The 25,958-nt window shown below is 39.8% G+C and overlaps 1 protein-coding gene and 1 pseudogene across 9 annotated transcripts in view; one reads left to right on the top strand and one right to left on the bottom strand.

The window, feature by feature from the left end:
• Window positions 1-25,313, top strand: part of CCDC191 (coiled-coil domain containing 191) — an 89,812-nt gene extending 64,499 nt beyond the window's left edge. For all 9 annotated transcript variants that reach the window (XM_025990082.2, XM_025990081.2, XM_025990083.2 and 6 more), the window contains 4 exons: window positions 8,163-8,306; window positions 12,133-12,285; window positions 13,322-13,467; window positions 24,235-25,313. In XM_025990082.2, coding sequence (XP_025845867.1) covers window positions 8,163-8,306; window positions 12,133-12,285; window positions 13,322-13,467; window positions 24,235-24,379 — 588 coding nt within the window. In that variant the 3' untranslated portion in view covers window positions 24,380-25,313. The remainder of the gene's footprint in view (window positions 1-8,162; window positions 8,307-12,132; window positions 12,286-13,321; window positions 13,468-24,234) is intronic.
• On the bottom strand, window positions 4,152-4,850 carry LOC112913444 (tubulin-specific chaperone A pseudogene; annotated as a pseudogene).
• Window positions 25,314-25,958: the final 645 nt, after the last annotated feature.

Below are 25,958 nucleotides of genomic sequence, written 5' to 3'. Positions count from 1 at the left end.
GTTCTTCTGCCTATGTCTCTGCCTCTCTTTCTCTGTGTCTTTCATGAATAAATAAATAAAATCCTAAAAAACAAAAACAAACTGGGATTGTTGGATAATTTGGTAGTTCCATTTTTAATTTCTTGAGGCACCTGCAACTTTTTTCCATAGGGGTTGCACCAGTTTACATTCCTAACAGCAGTGCACAATGGGTCCCTTTTCTCCACATCCTTGCCAGCATTTCTTGTCTTTTTGATAATGGCCATTCCAGTAGTTGTGAGGTGATTGATAGATACCTCATTGTGGTTTTGATTTGCATTTCCCTGGTGACTAGTGATATTGAGTACCTTTTCGTGTACCTGTTGACCATCTGTATGTCTTCTTTGGAAAAATGTCTATTCAGGTTCTTTATCCATTTTTTAAATGGGCTATTTGGGGTTTTTTTGCTATTGAGCTATATGGGTTCCTTGTATATTTTAGGTATTAACCCTTTATTAGATATGTGGTTTGCAAATATTTTCTGTTCCATAGATTACCTTTTCACTTGATGGTTTCCTTTGCCATGCAGAAGCTTTTTAGCTTCTTTCAGCTTTTTTTTTTTTTTTTTTTTTTTAAGTAATCCCATTTATTTATTTTTGCTTTTGTTGCCTTTGTTTTAAGGTGTTCAATCCAAAAACTCATCTCTAAGTCGAGTGTCAAAGAATTTACCCACTGTGTTTTCTTCTAGGAGTTTTAGTTTCAGGTCTTACATTCAAGTCTTTAATCCATTTTTAGTTGATTTTTATGGTGTATAGTAAAGGTCTGGTTTTATTGTTTTGCATGAGGCGATCCAGTTTTCCCAGCACCATTTATTGAAGAGACTAATTTGACCATTTGTATATTCTTGGCAGCTCTGTTGAAAATTAATTGACCATATATGCATGAGTTTATTTCTGTGCTCTCTATCCTATTCCATTGATCTATGTGTCTTTTTTTTTTAAATGTCAATACCATAGTGTTTTAATTACTATAGCTTTGTGGTATAGTTTGAAATCAAGAAATATGATGCCTCCAGCTGTGTTCTTTCTCAAGACTGCTTTGGCTATTTAGGATTTTTCATGGTCCCATATGGATTTTAGGATTGCTTTTTTTTTTTTTTTTCCTGTGAAAAATGCCACTGGAATTTTGATAGGGATTGCAGTGAATCTGTAAATTGCTTTGGCTGGTATGGACATTTTAACAATATTAATTCTTCCAATCCATGAGCATGGTGTATCCTTCCAATTATTTGTTGTTCTGTGAAAAGATTCAGAACAGCCATGTTTTGGTTCCAAAAAGGAAAGAAAACTTTGTTATTATAGAAACAGAAGAGGAAAGCAAGCTACACATAGATAAAGGTAATAGTAGGCAATAAATGAGAATAACGCAAAGTTACATCAAACTGGGTACTTACAACATCCAACCTCATTAGCTGGGGAAGCCCAGTGGAAACAGACGGGATAGAGTCCTGATTAAGAGGTCTGGGTGGATAGTCCTCCCTCAGGTGAGACATCCAACTGACTATCCCCATCTTTATAGGGCAAATAACAGGGTTTGAAGTTAAACATTTGTTTGCCTACATGCAGTTTGGAGTGAGCTACATCTCTGTTATCATATTTTTATATTTTCAAGGAGCCTGGGCTATGTGTGTTTGCCATCCAGGAATGGCCCTGGATTTCATTCTGGGGGTCCAGCCCAGTCTGGAGCAGGAGGGGAGGGTGAGACAAGATTTATAGATCTTGGTGTCCAGAAGAGAAGGGCCAGTTCTGACCTGGAGGCCAGATAATCTATTTCAACAACCAGGCTCCCAAGGTTATTCACACAGCACAAGTCTCACAAACAGCATTCCTCAGCCTGCCTACTACACATGTGCAGGTCCATGTGGCTGGTTATGCAGGACAAATCATAGAAACATCCATCCATACAGAACATTTGTGTCTTCTTCAGTTTCTTTCACCAATATTTTATAGTTTCCAGTGTACAGGTATTTTACTTCCTTGATTAAATTTACTCCTAAGTAGTTTTTACTTGTTCATGCTATTGTAAATGGGATTCTTTTCTTAATTTCTCTTTCCAATAACTATTATTTATAGCCATGCAACTGATTTTTGTATATTGATTTTGTATCCTGCAATTTTACTAAATTTGTTTATTCTGACAGTTTCTGGTGGAGTCTTTAAGGTTTTCAATATATAATATCATGTCATCTGCAGAGAGAGACCATTTTATTTCTTCTAATTTGGATGTCTTTATTTATTTTTCTTGCCGAATTGCTCTGACTAGCACTTCCAACACTAGTTTGAATGAAATTGGTGACAGTCGGCATCCTTCTCATGTTCATAATATTAGAGGAAAATCTTTTCAGTGTTGGGTATGACGTTAGCTGTGAGCTTCTCAAGTTTTGGTCTTTTTTATATTTAGATACATGCCTTCTCTACCCGATTTCTGGAGAGGTTTTATTATGAAAGGATGTTGAATTGTGTCAGATACTTTTTCTGCACCTTGCGATAAATCCCACTTGATCATAGGTATAATCCTATGTACTGTTTAATTTGATTTGCTGATATTTTGTTGAGATTTTTTTGCATTTATATTCATCAGGGATACTGGCCTATAATTTTCTTGTGTCCTAGACTGGCGTTGGCATCAGATTAATACTGACTTTTTTAAATGATTTAGGAAGTATTCCCTTCTTTTACATTTTTTCTGAAGAGTTTAAGAGGATTAGTATTAATTCTTGAAATGTTTGGTAGAATTTACCAGTGAAGCCATCTGGTCTTGGACTTTTCTTTGTTGGAAGGATTTTGATTATTTATCCAGTCTCTTTACTGGTAATCAGTCTGTTCAGATTTTCTAATTCTTCATGATTCAGTCTTAGTAAAAGCTGTATGTTTTTAGGAATTTATCCATTTGTAGATTATGTAAGTTTTGGCATATAATTGTTCATAGTAGTTTGTTGTTATCCTTACTATTTCTATGTTATCTCTTTCATTTCTGATTTTATTTAAGTGTCTCTTTTTTTCTTGGTCTAGCCGCAAGTTTTTCTATTTTGTTTATCTTTTCAAAAAACCAGCTCCTAGTTTCTTTGATCTTTTCTATTGTCTTTCTAGTCTCTTATTTCATTTATTTCTGTACTAATCTTTATTTCATTCCTTCTGCTAACTTTGGACATAGTTATTTCTTTTTTTCTAGTTCCTTGGGATGTATGGTTGGGTTGTTTATTTGAGATCTTTCATTTTTTCTAATGTAATTGTTTACTGCTATAACTTTCCTCTTAAAACTGATTTTGAGGCATCTCATAACTTTTGGTATATTTTGTTTCCCTTTTCTTTTGCCCGGAGATGTTTTCTGATTTCCCTTTTAATTTTTTCTTGGATTCATTTGTTGTTTGTAAGCATGTTGTTAATCTCTACATATTTGTGCATTTTCCAGTTTTCCTCTTGTAATTGATTTTTTTAAAAACTTATTTATTTATTCATGAGAGACCCAGAGAGAGAGGCAGACACAGGCAGAGGGAGAAGCAGGCTCCACGCAAGGAGCCCGATGCAGGAATCTGGGATCAGGACCTGAGCCAAAGGCAGACGCTAAACCAGTGAGCCACCCAGTAGTTGATTTTTAATTTTGTAGCATCATGGTTGGAAAAGATGCTTGATACCAGTTTTTTCAATTTATTAAGATTTGTTTTGTGGCATATAACATATGATCTATCCTGGAGAATGTTCCATATGCACTTGAGAAAAATGTGTATTCTGCTGTTGTTGAATAAAATGTTCTGTGTATGTCTGTTGGGTCCATCTGGTCTAACATATAATTTAAGTCCAATGTTTCCATAGTGATTTTTCTGTCAGGGTGATCTATCCATTGTTTAAAGTGAGCTATTTAGGTTGCCTACTATTACTGTATCGCTGTCTATATCTCCCTTCAGAATGTTAGTATTTGCTTTATGTATTTAGGTGATTCAAAATTGGGTGAGTGACTTTTTTTTATTAGATGGGCTAATTTATTTGATCCATTAAATTAGGCAAAGAAAAATATATGCAGCTGAGTAAAAGAAGCGCATTCTCATACTACTTGAACATAGAGCAGTGGTCAAAATAATGAATTATGGAATGGATCCCAAGATTTAATGTAAAAAACACCCTGTACAGAAAACTTTAGGCTTCTAACTTCACCAAATCCTGTACTAAACATGTTTCCTTATATTCGTCAGCTTCTTGCAAGTCTTTTTCACTCTTTAGTAACTGCAGAAAATCAGTATATGCAGCTTCCAACCTGTGCTGGCAATCTAGAATCATCCACGACTCTTGTAGGATCTCTACCTGCTTTTTAATTGGATAATTTTCACAATCTTTAGCTTTCTTCTTCTTCTTCTTTTTAATCTTTTCTCTTGTTGTTTTGTTTCTTTTTTCATACATCATTTTTTCTTTGACCAATCCGGTCGCCATGCCAGTTTTGATCTTGACCTGCCTCATTTGAGGATTGACCATGATCCATTGAGCATCACAGGAAGGAGGGGTAGAGAGCCAAGGGAACTGTGGAGGAAGATAGTTACATAAATACTTACAGTTCTTATATTATCTTGATGAATTGACTCTTTTTCTCTTGTTACAGTTTTTGGCTTAATGTCTATTTTGTCTAATTTAAGTCTAGCTACTCCTACTGTCTTTTGGCTTTCATATGCATGGAATATCTTTTTTGCATCACTTCACTTTTAGTCTCCGTGTGTCCTTAAAGTTGAAATGAGCTGTTCATAGGCAGCAGGTTGGGTCCTGGTTTTTTTCATCCATTCACCACTGTATGTTTTTTTTATTAGAGAATTTAGTGTGTGTGCATTGAAAATAATTGATAAGCATGGACTTACTATCACCACTTTAACTATTTTCTGTTTTGTAGTTCCTTTGTTCCTTTCTTTCTCTCTTGCTTTCTTCCTTTGTGATTTAATGATTCTCTGTAGTGTTATGCTTTGATTCCTTTTTCTTTATCCTTTTTTATTACAGGTTTATGTTTTGTGGTTATCCTGAGGCTTACATAAGACACCCTGTAGTTTTAACAGTCTGTTTTCAGTTGATAACTTCATCTTTTTTTAAAGATTTTATTTATTTATACATGAGAGACACAGAGAGAGGCAGAGACCTAGAGGGAGAAGCAGACTCCATGCAGGGAACCCGATGTGGGACTCCAAGATCATGCCCTGAGCCAAAGACAGATGCTCAACTGCTGAGCCACCCAGGCATCCCTAAGCTGATAACTTCAAAGTATACAAAACCTCTACATTTTTATTCTCCTGCTCCCACAGTTTGTGTTTGATGTCACAATTTATAATTTTTTTTAAGATTTATTTATTTTAGAGAGCAAGAGCATGAGCAGGAGGGGCAAAAGGGGAGAGAGAGAGAAAGAGAATCTGAAGCGGACTTCTTGCTGAGTGAGGAGCTCGACATGGGGCTCAGTCTCACAACTCTGAGATCACCATGTGAGTCAAAACCAAGAGTCAGATATTCAACTGACTACAGCACCCAGGTACCCCACAATTTGCATCTTTTATAGTGTGTATCCATTAACAAGTTATTTTTATAGTTATTTTTTTTTAAGATTTTTATTTATTTATTCATGAGAGACACAGAGAGAGAGAGAGGCAGAGACACAGGCAGAGGGAGAAGCAGGCTCCACACAGGGAGCCCAACGTAGGACTTGATTCCGGGTCTCCAGGATCAGGCCCTGGGCCAAAGGCAGTGCCAAACTGCTGAGCCACCCGGGCTGCCCTATAGTTATTTTTAATATTTTTGTCTTTCAGCCTTTATACTTGAGTTATAAGAGATTCACTTACCACCATTACCATATTAGAGTATTTTGATTAAACTATTTATATAAACACCTTTACCAGTGAATTTTATAGTTTCATATGTTTTCATGTTATTAATATCCTTCACTTCAACTTGAAGTCTTTTTTAAAAAAAGATTGAGAGAAAAAGTGTGCACAAATTGGGAGAGGGGCAGAGAGAAAGAAAGAGAGCTCCTTGATGAGCAAAGAGCCTGACTCAGGGCTTGATCTCAGGACTCTGAGATCATGACCTGAGCCAAAACCAAGAGTCGAACACTTAACAGACTGAACCACCCACATGCCCTTTGAATTAGTCCTTTTCAGTGTTAAGTATGATATAAGGCTGGTCTAGTAGTAATGAATTCATTTAGCTTTGGTTTGTCTGGAAAATTCTTTTATCTCTTCTTCATTTATGAAGGACATCTTTGCTGGGTATTCTTGTATAGCAGGTTTTTTTTTTCTCCTAGCACTTTGAATATATCATCCCACTCCATCTGGCCTGCAAGGTTTCTGCTGAAAAACTTGATCATCTTATGAGAGTGCCCTTATATGTAACAAGTTGCTTTTTTCTTGCTGCTTTTATGATTCTCTTTGTCTTTCATGTTTGACAATTTATAATGTGTCTTAGCGTGTGGCTCTTTAGATTCATTTTGTTTGGTATTCTTTGGGCTTCTTGGATATGGATGTCTATTTCTTTCCCCAGGAAAGGGAAGTTTTCAGCCAGTATTTCTTTTAATAAGCTTTTTGCCCCTTTCTCTCTTCTATGCATATATTTGTACCCTTGATGGTGTCGCATCATCCCTTAGGCTATCTTCATTCTTTTTTCTTTTTCCTCTGATTGGATGAATTCTCTGCCCTTTCTTTAATTTGACTGGTCCTTTCTTCTGCTGATATATTTGGCTGTTGAACCCCTTTATTGAATTTTTCGATTCAGTTACTGTAATCGTCAGCTATCTGATTTATGTTTGTTTGTTTTTTAATATTTTGTATCTCTTTGATGAAATTCTTCATTCATGCATTGCTCTCCTGACCTCAGTGAGCATCTTTATGATCACTGTTTTTGAACTGTCTACTGGGTAAGTCACTTATTTCATTAAGATTGGTTTCTGGATATTCATCTTGTTTGTTTGCTTGGAAGACAGTCCCCTGTTTCTCTATTTTTCTTGGCTTCCCTGTTGGTTTCTGCACCCTAGATAAAGCAGCCACTCCTAGTCTTGACATAGTGGTCTCATGAGGGAGATAAACCTTGTAGTCAGCCTTGCTCAGGCTCTTGGTTGTCTCTCAAACTTTTATGATCATCCAATCTGCTGTCCTTGTTCTTAACTCCTGGTAGTTGAGCATGTACCAACACCTGTCACTGTCCAAATGGGAGAATCTCAGTCAGCACCTAGATGTAAGCTGATTAAAAACTGTACCCTCAGGCAGCAGCTGGGAATGTAGGTAACTAAGCCCCTTCCAGGGAGAAACTGTGAGATGTGTTTGTCTGCTCCCTCTGCACTGAGCCCCGGTGGATAGCCACAAGAGGAGAGGGGTACTCCTACACCCCTGTAGGACTTGTGAATATAAGCTCCATTGGCTTTCAGAGTCAGGCAAACCAGGATCCCATCCCTCAGTGGTAATCACAAATGTGGGTAATGGACTGTGTCCTTGCTCCTTCCAGAGAGATGCTGGTGGTCTGGTTTTATTGTTAGACTGACTAGAGGGAGAAGGCAGAGGAAGGGTCCATCAGGCACTTCCCTTTGGGGAGGACCACAGCCAATCCCTAAATGTGTGCTTAGTTAGAAGCTAATAGGCATTAGTTTATTAAGGTATAAGTCAAACCCCTTTCAGAGAGACTGGGAGTGGGGCTAATTTGCCTGTTCCCTCAGGGCTGAGCCTTAGGGCAATAACCATAGGGAGTGTTCACATATCCTTGAAGAACCATTTCTCTGTTTCCTATGGTTTTATGATCTTATGGACACAAGCCTCAGTGGCTTTCAGAGCCAGTCATTTTAGGGGCCCATCCTTTGGGTGGTGGTTTTGAAAGTTGAGGTGCTAGATGTGCAGTCCAAATCCTTCATTCCTCAGAGAGAAGCTCTGAGTTGGGAGTTCCCTCCCTGTTTTGTGGTGCTGTGCCAGGGATTGGGTTTATGTCAAGAGTGTGTTGCACTACCCACTTTGATATGGGTATTTTCTCATTCACTTGATAGGGAAGGGTCATTCCGGTCATTTCTAGATTTCTTTCAAAGCGAAATGCTTCATTTGTAGCTATACATTTGAGTGCATCCAAGGGAGGAGGGAAGTTGAGGACCTCCTGGGTCACCACCTTGGTCCCTCCTTAGCAGTTTTACTTTTTAATTTTTCCCAGAAAGAACTAGAGAAGCAGAAGAGAATTAAGAGGAACCAGCAGCTGGAAGCAGTAGCCAGAGAACATTATGAAAGAGTGTTGCTAAGAAAAAAAGGCCTGGAGCCTTGGAAGAGATTGAGAACGCAAAGCAAGCAAAACATCCAGGTATAGTGTGACACACTTCCTTCCAAGATTACAAAATGGACTTTTCAAATGGAATAAAACACCCAATTAGGATTTGAGGGTGGTTTGGCAATTTAAAAGCCAAAAATAAAAAACTAATTGAGTGTATGTATTTTTTTGTTTTGGTTAAGAGTTCTGATTTGGTCTTCAAATATGGAGAAAGATTTCTGTAACTGGATAGGTTGGAAACAGTATGAGTAGATTTTTTATTAAAGACTTTCAAAGTAAGATGAATACAGGCCTTTCTCAATTTTAGCCATGTTTCTCATAAAGAAGAAATAATTGCCATAAGTATTAGGTTTCTGTTTCAATAAAGCTACATAACAAACAGCCCTCAAAAATCAGTGGCTCACAATTTAGGCATTTATTTCTTACTCACATGTCTGTGGGCCAGCTATGGAGTACATTCAGGTCTCTCTCCACAGCCTCTATCTGCTTTCAGTGGAAATTCAGGCCATGCTTTTCACCTGGCAGATGTCTAAGTGCAATAACTAAACCCAATGACATAAACCCACACAATACCTCTGCTCATATCATGTCCACCAACATCTCATTAGCCAAAGCAAATCATAGAGCCAGATTTAAGGTCATTAGGGGAGAAAAAAATTTCATCTACTTTATTGAGAGGTATTGTGAAATCATATACAAAGAGTAAGGATATATAATCCTATTATAGGGACCAATAACCTACTCTGCTACAGAGATATATAAAATTAAATAACATTAAACTTCAAATTTACCCAGTGTATAGGGCAAGGCATTCTAAACTAAATGATCAGAAGCTCAAAATAGATGAAGTGTTATTTTAAGAGTTCTGCTTAAAAATAAGTACAATAATCTAATCTAGTTATGACCACTCTTCTGTATTTGGCCCAGTTAATACAGAAAAGTAAAACTAGCATTTTGGGTTATGAAAACCAAATATCATAAGAGTCCCACTAAATTGAGTAATGCTGCAGGTTATGCCTCTATGAACCTGACTTAGGCTGCATTTTTTTCCCATCCCTACTTCATCTATTCATTCTTCATTCTCTGTGTTCTCTACCTGTTTCTTACATTTTCTTTTCACCTTCCCAAGTACCCTTCTCACTGTTTTTTCCTCTGTCCCTGATTTTTTTGTCCTCAGCATCCTTACTAGTATTAGTATTACTAATTAATACTAATTAATTACTATATAATTACTAATTAATTACTAATTACCTTACTAGTTTCCAGTATTATTGAGTATTCCAAACCAGCTGAGGAAGCCCATTTGTGGTGATCAGGCCTGAGAGCAAGAGAATCCATCTGTGCCCCCAAGCCATTGCTATTTTGCTTTGGCTTTTTCCCAAGTAATGAGATGGGAGGGCTGACTCTGTCTTCTGAGTGAATTAATCTGGAAATGAAATTTGACATTTGAATTGAAATTTTCTTCTTATAGTACACTACTACAAAGATTGTTTCCTATCCAACTTGATTGCTTCTAGTTTTATCTGACTTTTGTATATTTGGGGTGGGGGTTCATTTATTAGTATACAAAGGAAAAGCAGACGGAATGGAAAGATTCATTCTTCTCTTCCTATTAGCTCTTCTTTTTTGATCCTAGTTTTTGACTGGATAAAAATTTAAAAAGGTAGAAAATTCTAAACCAAAGTTGAATCTATGGGGTGAATAAGCAAATTAAAATTGTTTTAATTTATTAGAATATAAAAATAGAAACAGGAGTTTGAGCTCAAAATGACAACTATAGACTTTAAAAGATATAGAAAAACCCAATTAAAATAAAAACAGGAAAACAGATCTGAAACCATTTCCAAACTTTTCTGTTCATAAAACTTGTTTTCTATTTATCTAGAGAACTTACAAAAATCCACACTTCTAGTTCCACCTCTGGGTATTCTCAATAGGTATGATGAGTTGTTAGCTGATGTGTGTCAGGGAATCTGCATTTTTAAAAAGTAGCCCAGGGGATTCTGAGTGGTCTGAGCGCCACATTTTGGGAATTACCTCTGTAGCTCATAGTAAGCGTATAAGCTTCCTATTGCTATTACAACAAAGTACCACAACCTTGGTGGCTTAAAATAACACAAGTTTATTAACTTAAAATTGGACTTGCTGGAGTAAGGTCAGCGTGTCAGCGACGCATGTTTCCTTCTGGTGGTTCCAGGGTGGGGGAGGGGGAATTGGTTTCCTTGCCTTTCTCACCTTCTAGGGGCCACCTGCATGCTAGTGCTCTCAGTTCCCTCCTTGAGTCACTCTGCTCTCTGCTTTCAGGTCACATGTACTGATGCTCACCGTCCCACCTCTCCCTGACAAGAATACTTGTGATTACATTTAGGGCTCTCACATATAATGCAAGATAATCTCTCCATTTTAAGATCCTTCACTTAATCATATTTGCAAAATCCCTTTTATACCATGTAAGGTAACATATTTACAGGTTCCAGGGATCAGGACGTGGCCATAATAGAATTTTAGAACATTAGTGGTCCTCTCCATCTCCTTCCATTTGTAATAAGGGCACTGAGCCCTAGAGAGGAGAAGTGACTTACTTAAAGTCACATAACACATTGGTTACAGAGCTGAAGTGTGGCCTGCACCTGAGTCTGCCAGGAATGCTGCCCAGCTTGGGCCTGCCCTTGAGCTGTGCAAGAATCAGAGTGTTTATGTAGATGGCAACCACCAGTTGAAAGTTAAAAAATAAAAATAAGTAAAAGGAAAAGTTCTGGAGGACAGTAAAAGGAAGGGGGTAGTATCTTATCTACCATCTGAGTTCGCTTCCAGGAAGGGATAGAAAAAAAGAAAAAAAGAAAGGTCCAATTAAACAGTTCCTGCCTTATTTGTAACATTTTTCAGAAGAGTTAATTAGCATTTTCCCTTAAACTCCTGTGTGCTCTATATGTATTCCAAAAACCATTTTCAGCACTTCCATGAGACCTTCTGGTCATCTTTTTTCTTCCTGGTTCTCTGTTTTCCCAGTGGATGGAGAATGGGGAGCACAGAAGGCTCCCCTTGCCTTTTGGCTCCAGGCTGGGATGAGTCAGGACCGAGACCAGTCTCAAGTACCAAAGGGGCCTCCTGGATGATCATCCTGGCCAATAGATAAGACTGTCAAGAGATTCACTTGGATCATTCCCATTCACGGTGCTGGGTGGCTAGACAAGGCTTAGAAAATTGTGTCTGGACAGGATTGAGAGAGAAGTGTTCCTGCCTCTTGAAAGAATATAAGTTACCTTTTAAAACTCATAAACTGAGTTATGTGTTTATTTTGAATAGATAGAATGATGCTCTCTGAACCTTTTAAGTTGGTAAGACATTAAATTATTCATGTTATTTTCCTATCAAATGGTTTTGTGGTTTATTGATAATGTCTGAAATGCAATGTGGACGACAGCTCATACTATAAAACTGATTGACAGTATTGACATTTCCTCAATTAGGTATGGTGGTTAAGTACATAATAGAGAGGTTTATCATGGAGTCCAAGCTCCAGGAGAACAAACTGAGAATGTCGTCAGCTACACAATTCAAAACTTGACGCAAGTGAAATAATGGCTTTGGAGGTTTATTCTATTTTCCTAATAACCAGCCAGTCGCTGTGTTCCTCAGGGAGTCAACGCGGAAAGGCTATGCATGATGTGAATCTAAAACCACCGTAAAATAAGGTCAGGAGTGACAGCTCCTAGGACATAGTCTGAATGTCCCTAAGATTACTCCCATAACTGCCCACATGTCGTCTCTAGCATAATTTGCCAAGGTAATGTGTGTTTCCTTAAATGATTAAACATATAAGGAATAATTGCCTTTTCTCACTTAAAAAATTGTCCAGGTGGCTGAAGAACATCACTCCTTAGCTCTCCAGAGAAAATGCCTGCTTTCCTGGTTCCAGTATAGTCAGGAAGTCCTGACTAGGAAGACAGCCCGGGCTGATCAATTTTATTGCCAAATACTGCTTAAGAGAGTTATCCGGAGCTGGCTGCAGGTAAGGCCCCAGGGATGGAAGCTTTAAATACATCTCTCTGCTCAATCCTACGTAAGAAAATTAGATACAATCCAGATGTCTACAACCATGTTTTTCAAAAATATAGAATAGTCCATCCAGTTCCTTGCTTTGAAATGAATATGAAAATGTCAAATCAATTCTTAGTATAAAACATTTTTCAGTGTTTCATAAACTGTTTGTAAACTGTAATGTATCATTACATCAGCTTTTGTTTTTATACTCGTTTCTTGTTTCTTGTCCCATAATTGCTCAAGTGATTTTACTAAAAACCTACCCTCTCCATCTTTTAACTGTTTCTATACCTCCGGCTCCATTGTTCTTTGAGTACATGGCACAGGATGTTATCTTGGCTGCTGTGTTCTCTCCCTTTCTGTGCCCCCAGTGTCTCTTGTTTTTCTGTTCTGTGTTTGTTGCAGTTATTTCCTTTTCCTTTTCCTTTGCAGTTCTCTTTCATACTGTTTATTTACCTAAGACTTGGGATCCCAGGGATCCCTGGGTGGCGCAGCTGTTTGGCACCTGCCTTTGGCCCAGGGCGCGATCCTGGAGACCCGGGATCGAATCCCATGTCGGGCTCCCGGTGCATGGAGCCTGCTTCTCCCTCTGCCTGTGTCTCTGCCTCTCTCTCTCTCTCTCTCTCTGTATGACTATCATAAATAAATAAATAAATAAATAAATAAATAAAATAAATAAAATAAATAAAATAAATAAAATAAATAAAATAAAATAAAATAAAATAAAATAAATAAAAAAAAGACTTGGGATCCCTGGGTGGTTCAGTGGTTGAGCGTCTGCCTTTGGCTCAGGGCGTGATCCTGGGGTCCTGGGATCGAGTTCCGCGTCGGGCTCCCTGCATGGAACCTGCTTCTCCCTCTGCCTGTGTCTCTACCTCTCTTTCTCTCTGTGTGTGTGTCTAATGAATAAACAGAATCTTAAAAAAAAAAAAAAAAAAAAATTCATTTGCCCTAAGTCTTTGTGATACCCTCTGTCTCACTTCTGTTCCTGTCCTCTTCCCCAGTATCTGACTCATCTGGAGGAAGAAGCACAAGAACTGTGTGCACATTTTCTTCAGAAGAAGATATTCGGGGCCTGGTTTAATGTGGTCAGGGAGGCCAAGATCGATTCCCAAAGCAAGCACAAGACTGCAGTGGAGCACAGTGACAGGTGAGCCCATCTCTGAGGAAATTGGCTCAGACTTCACAGCTGTTCCAGAGTCTCTTCTCTGGCTGAAAGGCAGAGTGAGAGCTGGGCACTCCCCGATACCAGACAGCGGGGGGGGAGTCCCGGGTCACCCACTGGCTCTGTGGGTGAAGGCAAGACAGGTGATCCCTAGAACTCCAGGGCCCACATCTTAAAATGGGGACGAGCAGGATGCCTGCGGCCTTCTCTGCCTCACAGGGGCTGCCCAGACTGTAAAATGGTAAGAAATACATGAAACACACCTGAGCAAAGTGCATGGTCTACTTTATTAATAGTCGTACAGGTTTATCTTTGAAGTTCAATTGTTTTTAACCTTGTGAAATAGAATACAAATCTAAAAAAGTGCTTAAAGCAGACAGATACAGCTTAATGAGTTACTGTCAAGTGGGAACCGTGTCATCACCACTGAGGTCGAGAAACAGGCTCCTTCTCAGTTACAAGCCCTGCTCTGCCCTCCTAAAGGTCAACTGACCTGAGCCAAAGGCAGACGCTCAACCACTGAGCCACCCAGGCACCCTATCCTGACTTTTACCAGGAGCATGTCCTTGGGTTTCTTTTCACTTTGACGTAAGGATGAAGCCTTCAAGGCTGTAATTTCATGTTGCCTGGTTTGGAACTGTATAGAAGTGGAATCCTAGTGTATGCCGTATTAATATTTATAATGCAGTGATGTCTTATTTGATCCAGTGTCCTTGGGGAATAAGTTATTCTATATATGCTTTTTCTTGATTTTTCTAGTTTTAAGTGTTTTGGATAGAAATGTTCTAAATTTGATTACATCCTTCCCTTTGAGAGTAAAGAAATGATCTGGGTTTTGATGATCAGTTGTCATTGCTTATGAGCGTGACATGGTGGTGGGCATATGCCTCCAAGCCATGAGGCGGGCATCCTGCTTTGGAGGTGGAGAGTGACCCCCCCCCCCCCTCACTACACCCACAATACTGTTTGCTGCTTTGTTTTCGCTTGGGTGTCTGTGCCTGCACAAGTGTCCGGTTTTTACGAAAGTGTTCCTACTATGCTGCCGCTAGGGTGCCCACCACCAGCAAAGCCTGCTCAACTTTGTTTACTTTACAGGTTACTGATATCTGTGGGCTGGGAAAACATAAGCAGCTTGATTCTGATTTGGTCTAAAGTAAAATAAGCAACAAGTTAGGGTACTCAGTGGACTTGCCTTTGAATAAATGCTTCACTTTGAAGGGTGAAGTTTAAGACTCAGAGTCTTTGTGACCCTAGACAAATAACCTTTTGGAGCCTCCCCGTTCCTTTTTTGTAAAGTGAGAATAACGAAAGAACCGATGTTATGGAGTTGTTGAGACTAACCAGGATAATGTCGTACGTCACTAACGCATGCTTCCCCCGCAGACAGCTATGTTTTATTTCTTGTCGTTGTTCATGTGTTGTTACCAGACATCCTGTTTGTCCACCTTTATTTTCTACTGTTCACGTACAGAGATTCACTGGGGCAGCTGCTTGATGTGGCACAGGACAGCTAGAAAGGGGAGGGGGCGGTGTAGATGTTTCCATTTTCAGGTGACGAAGCTGAGGCTACAAGCAGGCCAGTTGCCTGAGATACACAAATAAGAAAGAGTGGGACCTGGGCTTTGAGTCAGGCCTGCTGGCCTCAGCCCATTCTCTTCTTGCTGTAGCCCATCTCTTTTCCCAGTTTCCGAATTTAGTCTCGTTTGTAGATTCTAAGATCCCAGTGGTAAGGTAGTGATCCTATTCAGGGTTTGAAGTTGCGAGATCAGTAGGGGAATCCATGCCTTCAACAAGAAATAAATCCTCAGCCAGTGTCTAGTTGATAAAGCATCGCCGAGACTTCAGGCTTCCCTTTGCTCCATTCTCCATGGCCAGCCCCACTGGCCTCCTAGTGTTCCTCCTATAAACCTCACGTCTGCTTCAGAGCTTTCCCACAACCTGGATCAGTGCCCCTCCCTGACCGTCTCCATATTCCCGTCTGTCCTTGTCCTGCTCAATTTCCTTCACTGAAGTCTCTCTGAAATGATATAATTTATTGTTTACACATTAATTGTCTGTCCCTCCCAACGTGGAAGCACCACACCTTGCTCACTACTGGGTTCTCAAGGTGTGACGGTGCCCAGTATAGGTGCACAGTAGATACTCGGTACATAAATGAATGGATGGATTTTCTTAACAGGAGTCACACTATTATTTAGTCACAGGTCTTTTAAAAGGGAACTTTAACATTTAAAAATTGACATTCAAAGTTCTTATTCAGTGTTATATGAATGAAAGCTTATTGTCTAGAAAAGCTGTGGATGAAAAAGAAGGAAGGAGAGACATTTATTAGTGTGAGGCCTCATCTTAGAAGTGCAGTAACACTTGGAAAGATGATCCCAATAAGGACATGAAGTGTAATCTTACATATTGATATCACTTCTCAATATATTAATTTATAATTACATACAGATTTATAACTTTATAAATCTAGAATTTTATACTTGGCAGGACAAAATGTCAGCCAGACCCAAGTGTCTCATTATCAGGACTTCCTGTGTAGTTCTGCAGTTAGAGCTCAGCTGGATGCTTGTCCAGTTCCTCTCTGATGAACCACTACTTATATTTTTTATACTATAGATACCATTCTATTTATTTTACATATGTGATGGCATTGAATAAATGACATCTCTATGATTAAGCAATTATTATTATTGTTACCCTCCTTGTTTTATTGTCTTTTAATTCTGGGATAATTAACATACAGTGTTAGTTTCAAGTGTACAATATAGTAATTCAACAATTCTATACACTACTCAGTGCTTGTAACAGTAAGTGCACTCTTAATCCCCTTCACCTATGGCACCAATCCCCATACTCCTCTCCTGTCGGGCAACCACCAGCAGTTTGCATATTCAAGAGTCTAGGTTGGTTTTTTTTGGGGGGGGGTGGCGTTGGTCTCCTTTGTTTTTTAAATTCCACATATAAGTGAAATCATATGGTATTTGCCTCTGACTTATTTCACTTAGCATTACCCTCTAGCTCCATCGATGTTATTGAAAATGGCAAGATTTCATTTTTATGGCTGAATAATATTCCATTGTATATACCTCATCTCTATTCATCTATTGATACTTGTGTTGCTTCTATAATGTGGCTGTTGTAAATAATGCTGCAGTGAACATAGGGATTCCTGTATCTTTTTGAATTAGTGTTTTGATATTCTGGTAAACACCCACTAGAATTACTGGATCATAAGGTAGTTCCATTTTTAATTTTTTGAGGAACATACATACTGTTTTCCACAGTGGCTGCACCAGTTACATTCCCACCAACAATGCACAAGGGTTCTTTTTTCTCCACATCCTCACCATTTGTTGTTTGTTTGGTTTTTTATTTCAGCCACTCTGATAGGTGAGAAGTGATAACTCATTGTGGTTTTGATTTTCATTTCTCTGATGATGAATGATGTTTAGCATTTTTTCATTTGCTGGTTGGCCATCTGTATGTCTTCTTTGGAAAAAAAAAAAAGTCTGTGTTTTCTGTTTTTATTATTTTTTTGTGTTGAGTTGAAGAAGTTCTTTATATATTTTGGATACTAACCCCTTATTGGACATATCATTGGGTATATCTTCTCCATTCAGTAGGTTGTCTTTTTGTTTTGTTGATTGTTTCCTTTGGAGAAGCTTTTTTTTTTTTTTTTTTTTTTAAGATTTTATTTATTTATTCATGAGAGACACACACACAGAGGCAGAAACACAGGCAGAGCGAGAGGCAGGCTCCATGCGGGGAGCCCGATGCGGGACTCGATCCCGGGTCTCCGGGATCATGCCCTGGGCTGAAGGTGGCGCTAAACCACTGAGCCCCCCGGGCTGCCCCTGCAGAAGCTTTTTATTTTGATGCAGTCCCAACAGTTTATTTTTGCTTTTGTTTTCTTTGCCTTACCTGTCTAGGAAAATGTTTCTGTGGCTTATATCCAAGAAATTACTGCTGAATACTCTCTTTTAGGATTTTCATGGTTTTGGTTCTCACATTTAGGTCTTCAGTCCATGTTAAGTTTTTCTGTGTAGTATAAGAAAATGGTCCAGTTTACCCAACACACTTGTTGAGCAGACTTTCCTTTTCCCATTGCATATTCTTGCCTCCTTTATTGAAGATTAATTGCCTATATAATCATGGGTTTATTTCTGAGCTCTCTATTCTGTTCCATTGATCTGTGTGTCTGTTTTTCTGCCAGTGCCATTCTGTATTGATTACTACAGCTTTGTAATGTATCTTGAAATTTGGGATTGTGATACCTCCAGTTTTGTTCTTTTTCAAGATGGCTTTCACTGTTCAGAGTCTTTTTTAAGGGCAGTCCAGGTCAGCGGTTTAGCACTGCCTTCAGGCCAAGGTGTGATCCTGGAGACCTGGGATTGAGTCCCAAGTCGGGCTCCTTGCGTGGAAGCCTGCCTCTCCCTCTATGTCTCTGCCTCTCTCATTCTCTGTGTCTCTCGTGAATAAATAAAATCTTTTCTTAAAAAAGTCTTTTTTAATTCTATACAAATTTTAGGATTATTCTAGTTCTGTGAGAAATGTTTATAGGGATTGCATTAGATCTCTAGATTAATTGGGTAGTACAGACATTTTAATGATATTTGTTCTCCCAATTCATGAGCATGGAATATCTTTCCATTTTGTTTGTGTCCTCTTCAACTTTTTTCATCAGTGTTTTATAGTTTTCTGAGTATAGATCTTTCACCTCCTTAGTTAAAGCTATTCCTAGGTATTTTATTATTTTGGTGTAAATGGAATCGTTTTAATTTTTCTTTCTGGAACTTCATTACTAGTGTGTAGAAATGCAGCAGATTTCTGTATAATGAGTTTGTATCCTGCAACCTTACTGAATCCATGTAATCACTTCTATAGTTTTTTGGTGGAGTCTTTAGGGTTTTCTATAAATAGTATGTCCTCTGCAAATAGTGAAAGTTTTATTTTCTTCCTCCTTGACAATTTGGATGATTTTTATTTCTTTTTCTTGTCTGATGGCTGTGGCTAGGACTTCCATCCAGTACTATGTTGAATAAAAACGGTGAGAGTGGGCATCCTTGTCTTGTTCCTGATTTAGGGGGAAAGCTCTCCGTTTTTCCCCATTGAGTATGATGTTAGCTGTGGGTTTTTCATGTATGGCCTTTCTCTTTCTTTCCTTTATTTTCTTTCTTTTCCCTCTTTCCGTTCTTTCATATATGGCATTTATTATGTTAGGTTCCCACTAAACCTATGTTGTAGAGAATTTTTATCATGAATAGATGTTGTTACATTATCAAATGCTTTTTCTGCATCTACTAAGATGATTATATGGTTTTTATACTTTCTCATATTGATCTAATGTATCATATTGATTTGTGAATATTGAACCATGCTTGCACCCCAGGATTGTAGTCAATGATTTTTTTAATGTATTGTTGGATTAGGTTTGCTAGTATTTTGTTGAGGATTTTTGTGTCTATGTTCATTAAAGATATTGGCCTGTAAGTCTCTTTTTCGTAGTGGTGGTTTTGTTTGTTTTTTAAAGTAGGGTCCATTCCCAGTATGGAGGCCAATGCCGGGCTTGAACTCATGACCCTGAAATCAAGACCTGAATTTGATTTTAACCAAATGAGCCACCCAGATGCCCCTTTTTTGTAGTGTCTGTTTGGTTTTGGTATCAGGGTAATGCTGGCCTCATAGAATGAATTTGGAAACTTTCTTTCTCTACTATTTTGTGGAATAGTTTGAGAAAAATAGGTATTAACTACTCTTTAAATATTTGAATTCACCTGTGAAGCCATCTTGTCCTGGACTTTTGTTTCTTGGGAGTTTTTTTGGTTACTGATCCAATTTCATTGCTGGTAACTGGTTGGTTCAAATTTTCTATTTCTTCCTGATTCAGGAAGGTTATATTTCCAAAATCAGGAAGATTTTGGGAGGTTATATGTTTCTAGGAATTTATCCATTTCTTCTAGTTTGTCCAATTTGTTGGCATATAGTCTTTCATAATATTCTCTTATAATCCTTTTTATTTCTGTGGTGTTGGTTATTTCTCTTTTCATTTCTGATTTTTGAGTCCTCTTGTTGAGGAGTCTGGCTAAGGCTTTATCAATTTTGTTATCTTTTTCCCCCCAAAGAACCAGCTCCTTGGTTTCACTGAATTGTTCTATTATGGGGATTTGGGGTTTAGTTTTTTTGTTTTTGTTTTTGTTTTTTCAGTTTTATTTATGTTCTAGTTTTTATTATTTCCTTCCTTCTACTGGTTTGGGGTTTTGTTTGTTCTTTTTCTGAGATTTTTTCTTCTTGAGGTAGGCTTATAAACTTCCCATTTGGAACCGCTCTGGCTACATCCAGAGATTTTGGACTATTGTATTTTCATTTGTTTCCATGTAATTTTTTTATTTCCTTTTTGATTTCTTGGTTGGCCCATTCATTGTTTAGTAGCATGTTATTTAACCTCTTTGTATTTGTCATTTCTAGATTTTTTTTCTTGTGGTTGATTTCCAGTTTCATGGTATTGTATCAAAAAAAGACGCATGGCATGACTTTGATCTTTTTGAATTGGTTGAGATCTGGTTTGTGTTCTAACATCCGATCTGTTCTGGAGAATGTTCTATGTACAGTTGAAAAGAAAGTGTATTCTCCTGTTTTAGGGTAGAATGTTCTATTAGACCCATCTGGTCAATGTGTCATTCTAAGCCACTGTTTCCTTGTTGATTTTCTGTTTGGATGATCTATTGATATAAGTGGGATGTTATATTCTCCTATTGTACTACTATCAATTACTTTATTAGCTGCTTTATGTATTGAGTGCTCTCATGTTGGGTACATAACTGTTTACAATTGTTGTATGTTCCTTTGGGTTGTTCCCTTTATAGATTACATAGTGTCCTCCTCCTTTGTCTCTTTTTACACCAAAACACAGGGTAATTAAAATGGCAAAAATGTAGTGAAAGCAAGTTTTTAAAATAGCAGAGAAAACAGTTACATATAAAGGAAACCCCCTACGGCTATCAGCTTATTTTTCAACAGAAATGTTGCAGGCCAGAAGAAAATGGCATGATACATTCAAAGTGCTGAAAGAAAAAACTTGCAGCCATGAATATTATATCCAGCAAAGCTATCATTCAAAATAGGAAAGTAAGGGTTTCCCAGACAAACAGAAATTAAAGAAATTCATCACCACTAAACCAACTTTACAAAAAACATTAAAAAAAATTTTTTTTTAAATTTATTCATGGGGTGGGGGGCAGACACACAGGGAGAAGGAGAGGGAGAGAAGCAGGCTCCATGCAGGGAGCCTGATGTGGGACTTGATCCTGGGTCTCCAGGATCACACCCTGGGCCAAAGGCAGTGTCAAACTGCTGGGCCACGTGGGCTGCCCGCCAGCTTTACAAAAATGTTAAAGGGGACTCTTTGGAAAGTCAAGAGTAAACAGGAATAAGAAAAGCAGGAAGTATAAAAAGCAGTAAAATTAAGTATATCTATAAAAACCAGTCAAGAGATTCACAAAATAGGGCAGCCCTGATGGCCTAGTAGTAGATTGACTCTCCCAGTGTGCAGAGACCACCTGCCTTAGCTTCACAGCCCTAGTGCAGGTAGTTGTTATCCTAAAAGGCCTCTGCAGGTCTCCCTATGGCAGCAGGTGATCCTCGCTTCAACATGGGACCCTCTAGAACCATGATTCCGGAACTTGACAATAGGGTAATCTTTTCCCAACTAAAATTCAGGGGTGGTGGTGGCTTATTGTTGGAGGTGATGTTACCAGTGGGCTTTTTAAACAACACACAGGCACCTCAGAGATACCGGGGGCTCAGTTCCAGAACACTGCAGTAAAGCGAGTATCGCAATAGGAGTCCATTGCATTTTTTGGTTTCCAGTACTTAACAAAATTTGTTTATACTATTAAATGTGTGATAGAATTATGTCTAAAGAAAAAAAAAGAATTATGTCTAAAGAAACAATATACATACCTTAAGAAAACTTTATTGTTCAAAAAGGCTAACAATCCTCTGAGCTTTCAGGGAGTCATAATCTTTTGGCTGCTCGATGGTCTTGCCTTGATATTAATGATTGCTGATTGACCACGATGGTGGTTGCTGAAGGTTGAGGTGACTGCAGTTTCTTCAGAAAGACAACAACGAAGTTTACTGCCCCAACTGACTCTTCCTTTCATAGAGTTTCTCTGTAACATATGATACTATTTGGTAGCCCTTTACCCACAGAACTTCTTTTAAAATTGGAATCAATCCTCCCATCCCCTGCTTGGTCAAGTTTATGTAATGTTGTAAATCCTTTGTTGTCACTTCAGCAGTCTTCGCATCTTCACCAGGAGTATATTCCATCTCAAGAAACCACTTTCTTTGCTCATCTGTAAGTAGCAACCGTTCATCTATTAAAGTTGTGTCATGAGACTACAGCAGATCAGTCACATCTCCAGGCTCCACTTCTAATTCTAGGTCTCTTTCAGTTTCCCTCGTATCTGCACACACTTTGTCCACTCAAGTCTTGAACCCTTCAACCCACGAGGATTGGAATCAACTTCTTCCACACTCCTGTGAATGCTGATATTTTGACCTCTTCCCATGAATCATGAATGTTCTTAATGACATCTAAATGGTGAATCCTTTCCGGAAGGTTTTCAATCTACTTTGCCCAGATCCATCAAAAGAATCCCTATATGTGAGAGGTAGAGCCCTAAGAAAAGTGTTTCTTAAATAAGACTTGAAAGTCAAAATGACTCCTTGGCCCATGAGCTGCAGGACGGATGCTGTGTAGCAGGCATGAAAACCTTAATCTCGTTGTCCATCTCCATCAGAGCTCCCGGGTACCAGGTGCATTATCTGTGAGCAGTCCTATCTTGCAAGGAATCTTTTTTTCCCCAAGCAATAGGTCTCAACAGTGAGTTTAAAATATTCAGTAAACCTTGTTATAAACAGATGTGCTGTCATCCAGGCTTTGTTGTCCCATGTATAGAGCACAGGCTGAGGGGACTTCACAGAATTCTTAAGGGCCCTGGTTTTTGGAATGATCAAGGAGCATTGGCTTCAACTTTAAGTCTCTAGCTGCCTTAGCCCCTAACAGATCAGCCTGTTCTTTGTAGCTTTGAAGCCAGGTACTGACTACTTCTAAGAAAGTCCTAGCTGGCATCTTCTTCCACAGTAAGACTGTTTCATCTACATTGCAAACCTGTTGTTCAGTGTAGCCACCTTCACGAGTTATCTCGGCTGGGTCTTCCGGAAAACTTGCTGCAGCTTCTACATCACCTGCTGCTTCACCAGGCACTTGGATCTTACTGAGCTGGTCATTTCCTTAAACCTTATGAACCAACCTCTGCTAGCTTCTAACTTTCCTTCTGCAGCTTCTTCACCTCTCAGCCTTCCTAGAATTAAATAGTTAGGGCATTGCCCTGGATTAGACTTTAGCTGAAGAGAATGTCGTACCTGGTTTGAAAGTCTTCTATCCAGATTTTCTCCATATTGGTAATAAGGCTGTTTTGCTTTCTTAGTATTTGTGTGTTCATTGGATTCACGCTTTTAATTTCCTTTGAGAACTTTTCCTTTGCACTCAGTTTGGCTTTTGGGCAAAAGATGTCTAGCTTTTGGCCCGTCTTGGCTTTTGACATGCCTTCTTCACTAAGCTTAATCATTTTCAGCTTTTGATTTAAAGTGAGAGCTGTGAAAAAATAAATAAATTAAATAAAATAAAAAAATAAAGTGAGAGCTGTGGCTCAGTCGGTTAAGCTCAGATCATGATCACAAGGTCCTGGTATTGAGCCCCGCATTGGGCTCCCTGCTCAGCAGAGAGCCTGCTTCTCCCCCCTCTCTGCTTGCCACTCTACTTGTACTCTGTCAAATAAAATCTTTAAAAATAATAATAAAGTGAAAGACGTGTGACTCTTCCTTTCACTTGAACACATGGAAGCCAGTGCAGGGTTATTAACTGACCTCATTTCAATACCGTTGTAGCTCAGGGGCTAGGGAGGCCTGAGGAGAGGGGGAGAGATGGGGGAGGGCTAGCCGAGCAATCAGGACACACACATTTAAGTTTGCTGTCTCATATGGGTGTGGTTCGTGGGGCCCCAGTTACAGTATTCACGTCAACCATCACGGATCCCAAATCACCGTAACAAATACCACGATAATGAAAATGTCTGAAATATTGGGAGAACTACCAAACTGCAATGTAGAAACACAAATAAGCAAGTGCTACTGGAAAGGTGGTACCAATAGACTTGCTCAAGGCAGGGCTGCTGCGGCAAATGCTCAATTTAGAAAACGTGCTGTCTGAAGTGCAGCACAGTGAAACACGCCTGTAAGTCTGAGCACCAGGGCCCCAGTGCCTAGACCTTGATGCTGCAATTGCTCTCCCAACATCTCTACCTTCAGGGCTTCGGCTGCTGGAGCCTCCAGGCCGCTGGTCCCATCTTGAGCACAGGTACAGGCTGTGACCAGATGACCTGGGGATGCCTCATGACCTGCATTTCCAGGGGCCCCTGGGTGCTCTGCCCCAGTGTCACCTCACGGAGGGTTTCTCTGACACCCCCACCCCCACCCCGATGGAAAATAAAAGTAACCTGTTGGTCCCTCCATTCTCTTTCGCTGCTTTATTTTCTTCATAGAATCCCAGTTTTGGTCTCCCCATCTTTTATAGAACATTATCTTTTTACTCCAAGAATTACTCTTCTGCGGTTTTTAATGTACCTCAGACGGAAAGTCAACCAGTCCATGGTGTTTAACTTTTTTTTCCTTTTGTGTTTAAAGGAGGATTCTCTGGATCACATTTGAGACCTGGAAGAAGTTTGTGAAGTTTATGAAAGAGGAAAGAAAAAAAGAAGAAAGGCGAGCGCAACTCCGCAGGAAGGTAGCGGAAATTCTCCCAGACTTCCAGCTGCTCGCCCCACCGTGAGCCTTGGGGGGGCGCAGTCGGAGAAGCCAGAGGAGCCCGTGGGGCACCAGGGGAGCACCGGATGGGCACCCACGTACGCATGCGTCCCCCTGCTCTGTGTTGTCAACTACTTCTTAGATCAAAGGAATCTTCCAGGGACTTTGACTTCCTCCTCTGATTTCTCTTGGATTGCTAATTCATTCACGAGAGCATCCGTCCCCGCCGGTCTCTCAAAGAGCAGGGTACAGCTCCACTACTCAAATGCATCCCTTCTATTTTCAGCATCATAAACTTTAAGAGGACAAGTGTGTGCCTGCCTGAGTCTGTGAAGGAAAATGTGTCCTTACAGCTTAACACGGGGTGTTGACAGATGTAACTTTAATAGAAACTAGAGGCAGCGAGTATGCAGAGAGGAGTCACAGGGGGTCAGTCATCCAGCAGCTCGGCATCGCGGCAGGCGGGACACCACGGAGCCAACGACCTACGGGCAGCCCCGTCTCATTTCAGGGAAACTGGCACCCAAGGCCCCTGTCTTCAGCACAACCTGCTAGGCCTGAGGGAAGTCCAAAGGCTGATGACGGCCCCGGGCGGTCCAGCAGTTCATGGAGGTGTCTGTCCATGCTCCCAGCCGCTACTCCAGACAACACCTTCTGTCTCCTAGTCCTCGGCTCGGGTTGAGCCGCGCCTCCACGTACTTCTCTTGAATTCCAAGACCGATTCCATCTTTCAGGTGCGGATCACTATAAAGACTGACAAAATGCTCTTCTGTGAAATGTCTGAATTACCTGCTAGAAAAAAAAATGCTCATTCCAAAATACAGGTCTAGTAGTTGAATTTGTTATAACCAACCAGTGTACCCAGTATGACACAGTCCCTTGCAGCCCCGAGGCAACTACCATTGTTTGCTAAGTTGACCATTCTAGATGGTAAAATAAAATGCTGTGTGTTCAATAAATTGTGATTGTCCTTACTTCCCAGAAGGGGGGGACATGTGTGAGGATTTACTCAGAAAGGACACCACACTCTAAGCTGCACTTTATTCCCTCTCTATCCTGTCCCCACACGTCTTTTCCTTTCATAGGATGATACAGTTGACCTTTAAAAATGGTTTAACAGCCGCTAATGAAAACAGGACTAAAAGTAACTCCTCTTGAATCCCTTTCCATCCAGATCACTCTCTGCTTAACCCTCCCGCAGCCAGGATGCTACTAGAGCAGATGCTACCCAGCGACGTCAGCACCCAGACGTCAGTGCCAGGCCCCAGAGAAGGAAGGGTGGCTCCCTTACGTCATGTGCCAGGGGCCTAAAGAAACCTCAGAAAGCTTAAGTTTTCTCTCTCAAGCTCTCTTTTATTTTTACTTCACCTCAAGCATCAGTTAGTGTCTTTAGCACCCACATTCTGACTGGGCCAGTGGGGACCTCTTACCTCCCTAAGGGTCCTCCTGAAGCCACAGGAACATCCCCTCGGTCAGCGGCCTGCACTTGTTGCTGGGTGGGCTGCCCGAGAGGCAGGACTGGAGACGTTACTGCTAACCAAATGCCCACCTAAGCACTGTCCCTGGCCTGCAAAACCAGCAAAGTAACCACAGGAAAAGCGCAG

This window comes from Vulpes vulpes, chromosome 1, assembly GCF_048418805.1.
Source record: "Vulpes vulpes isolate BD-2025 chromosome 1, VulVul3, whole genome shotgun sequence".
NCBI lineage: Eukaryota > Metazoa > Chordata > Mammalia > Carnivora > Canidae > Vulpes > Vulpes vulpes.
Note: the sequence above shows the minus strand (reverse complement) of the source record. Positions and strands in the feature narration are given on the sequence as shown.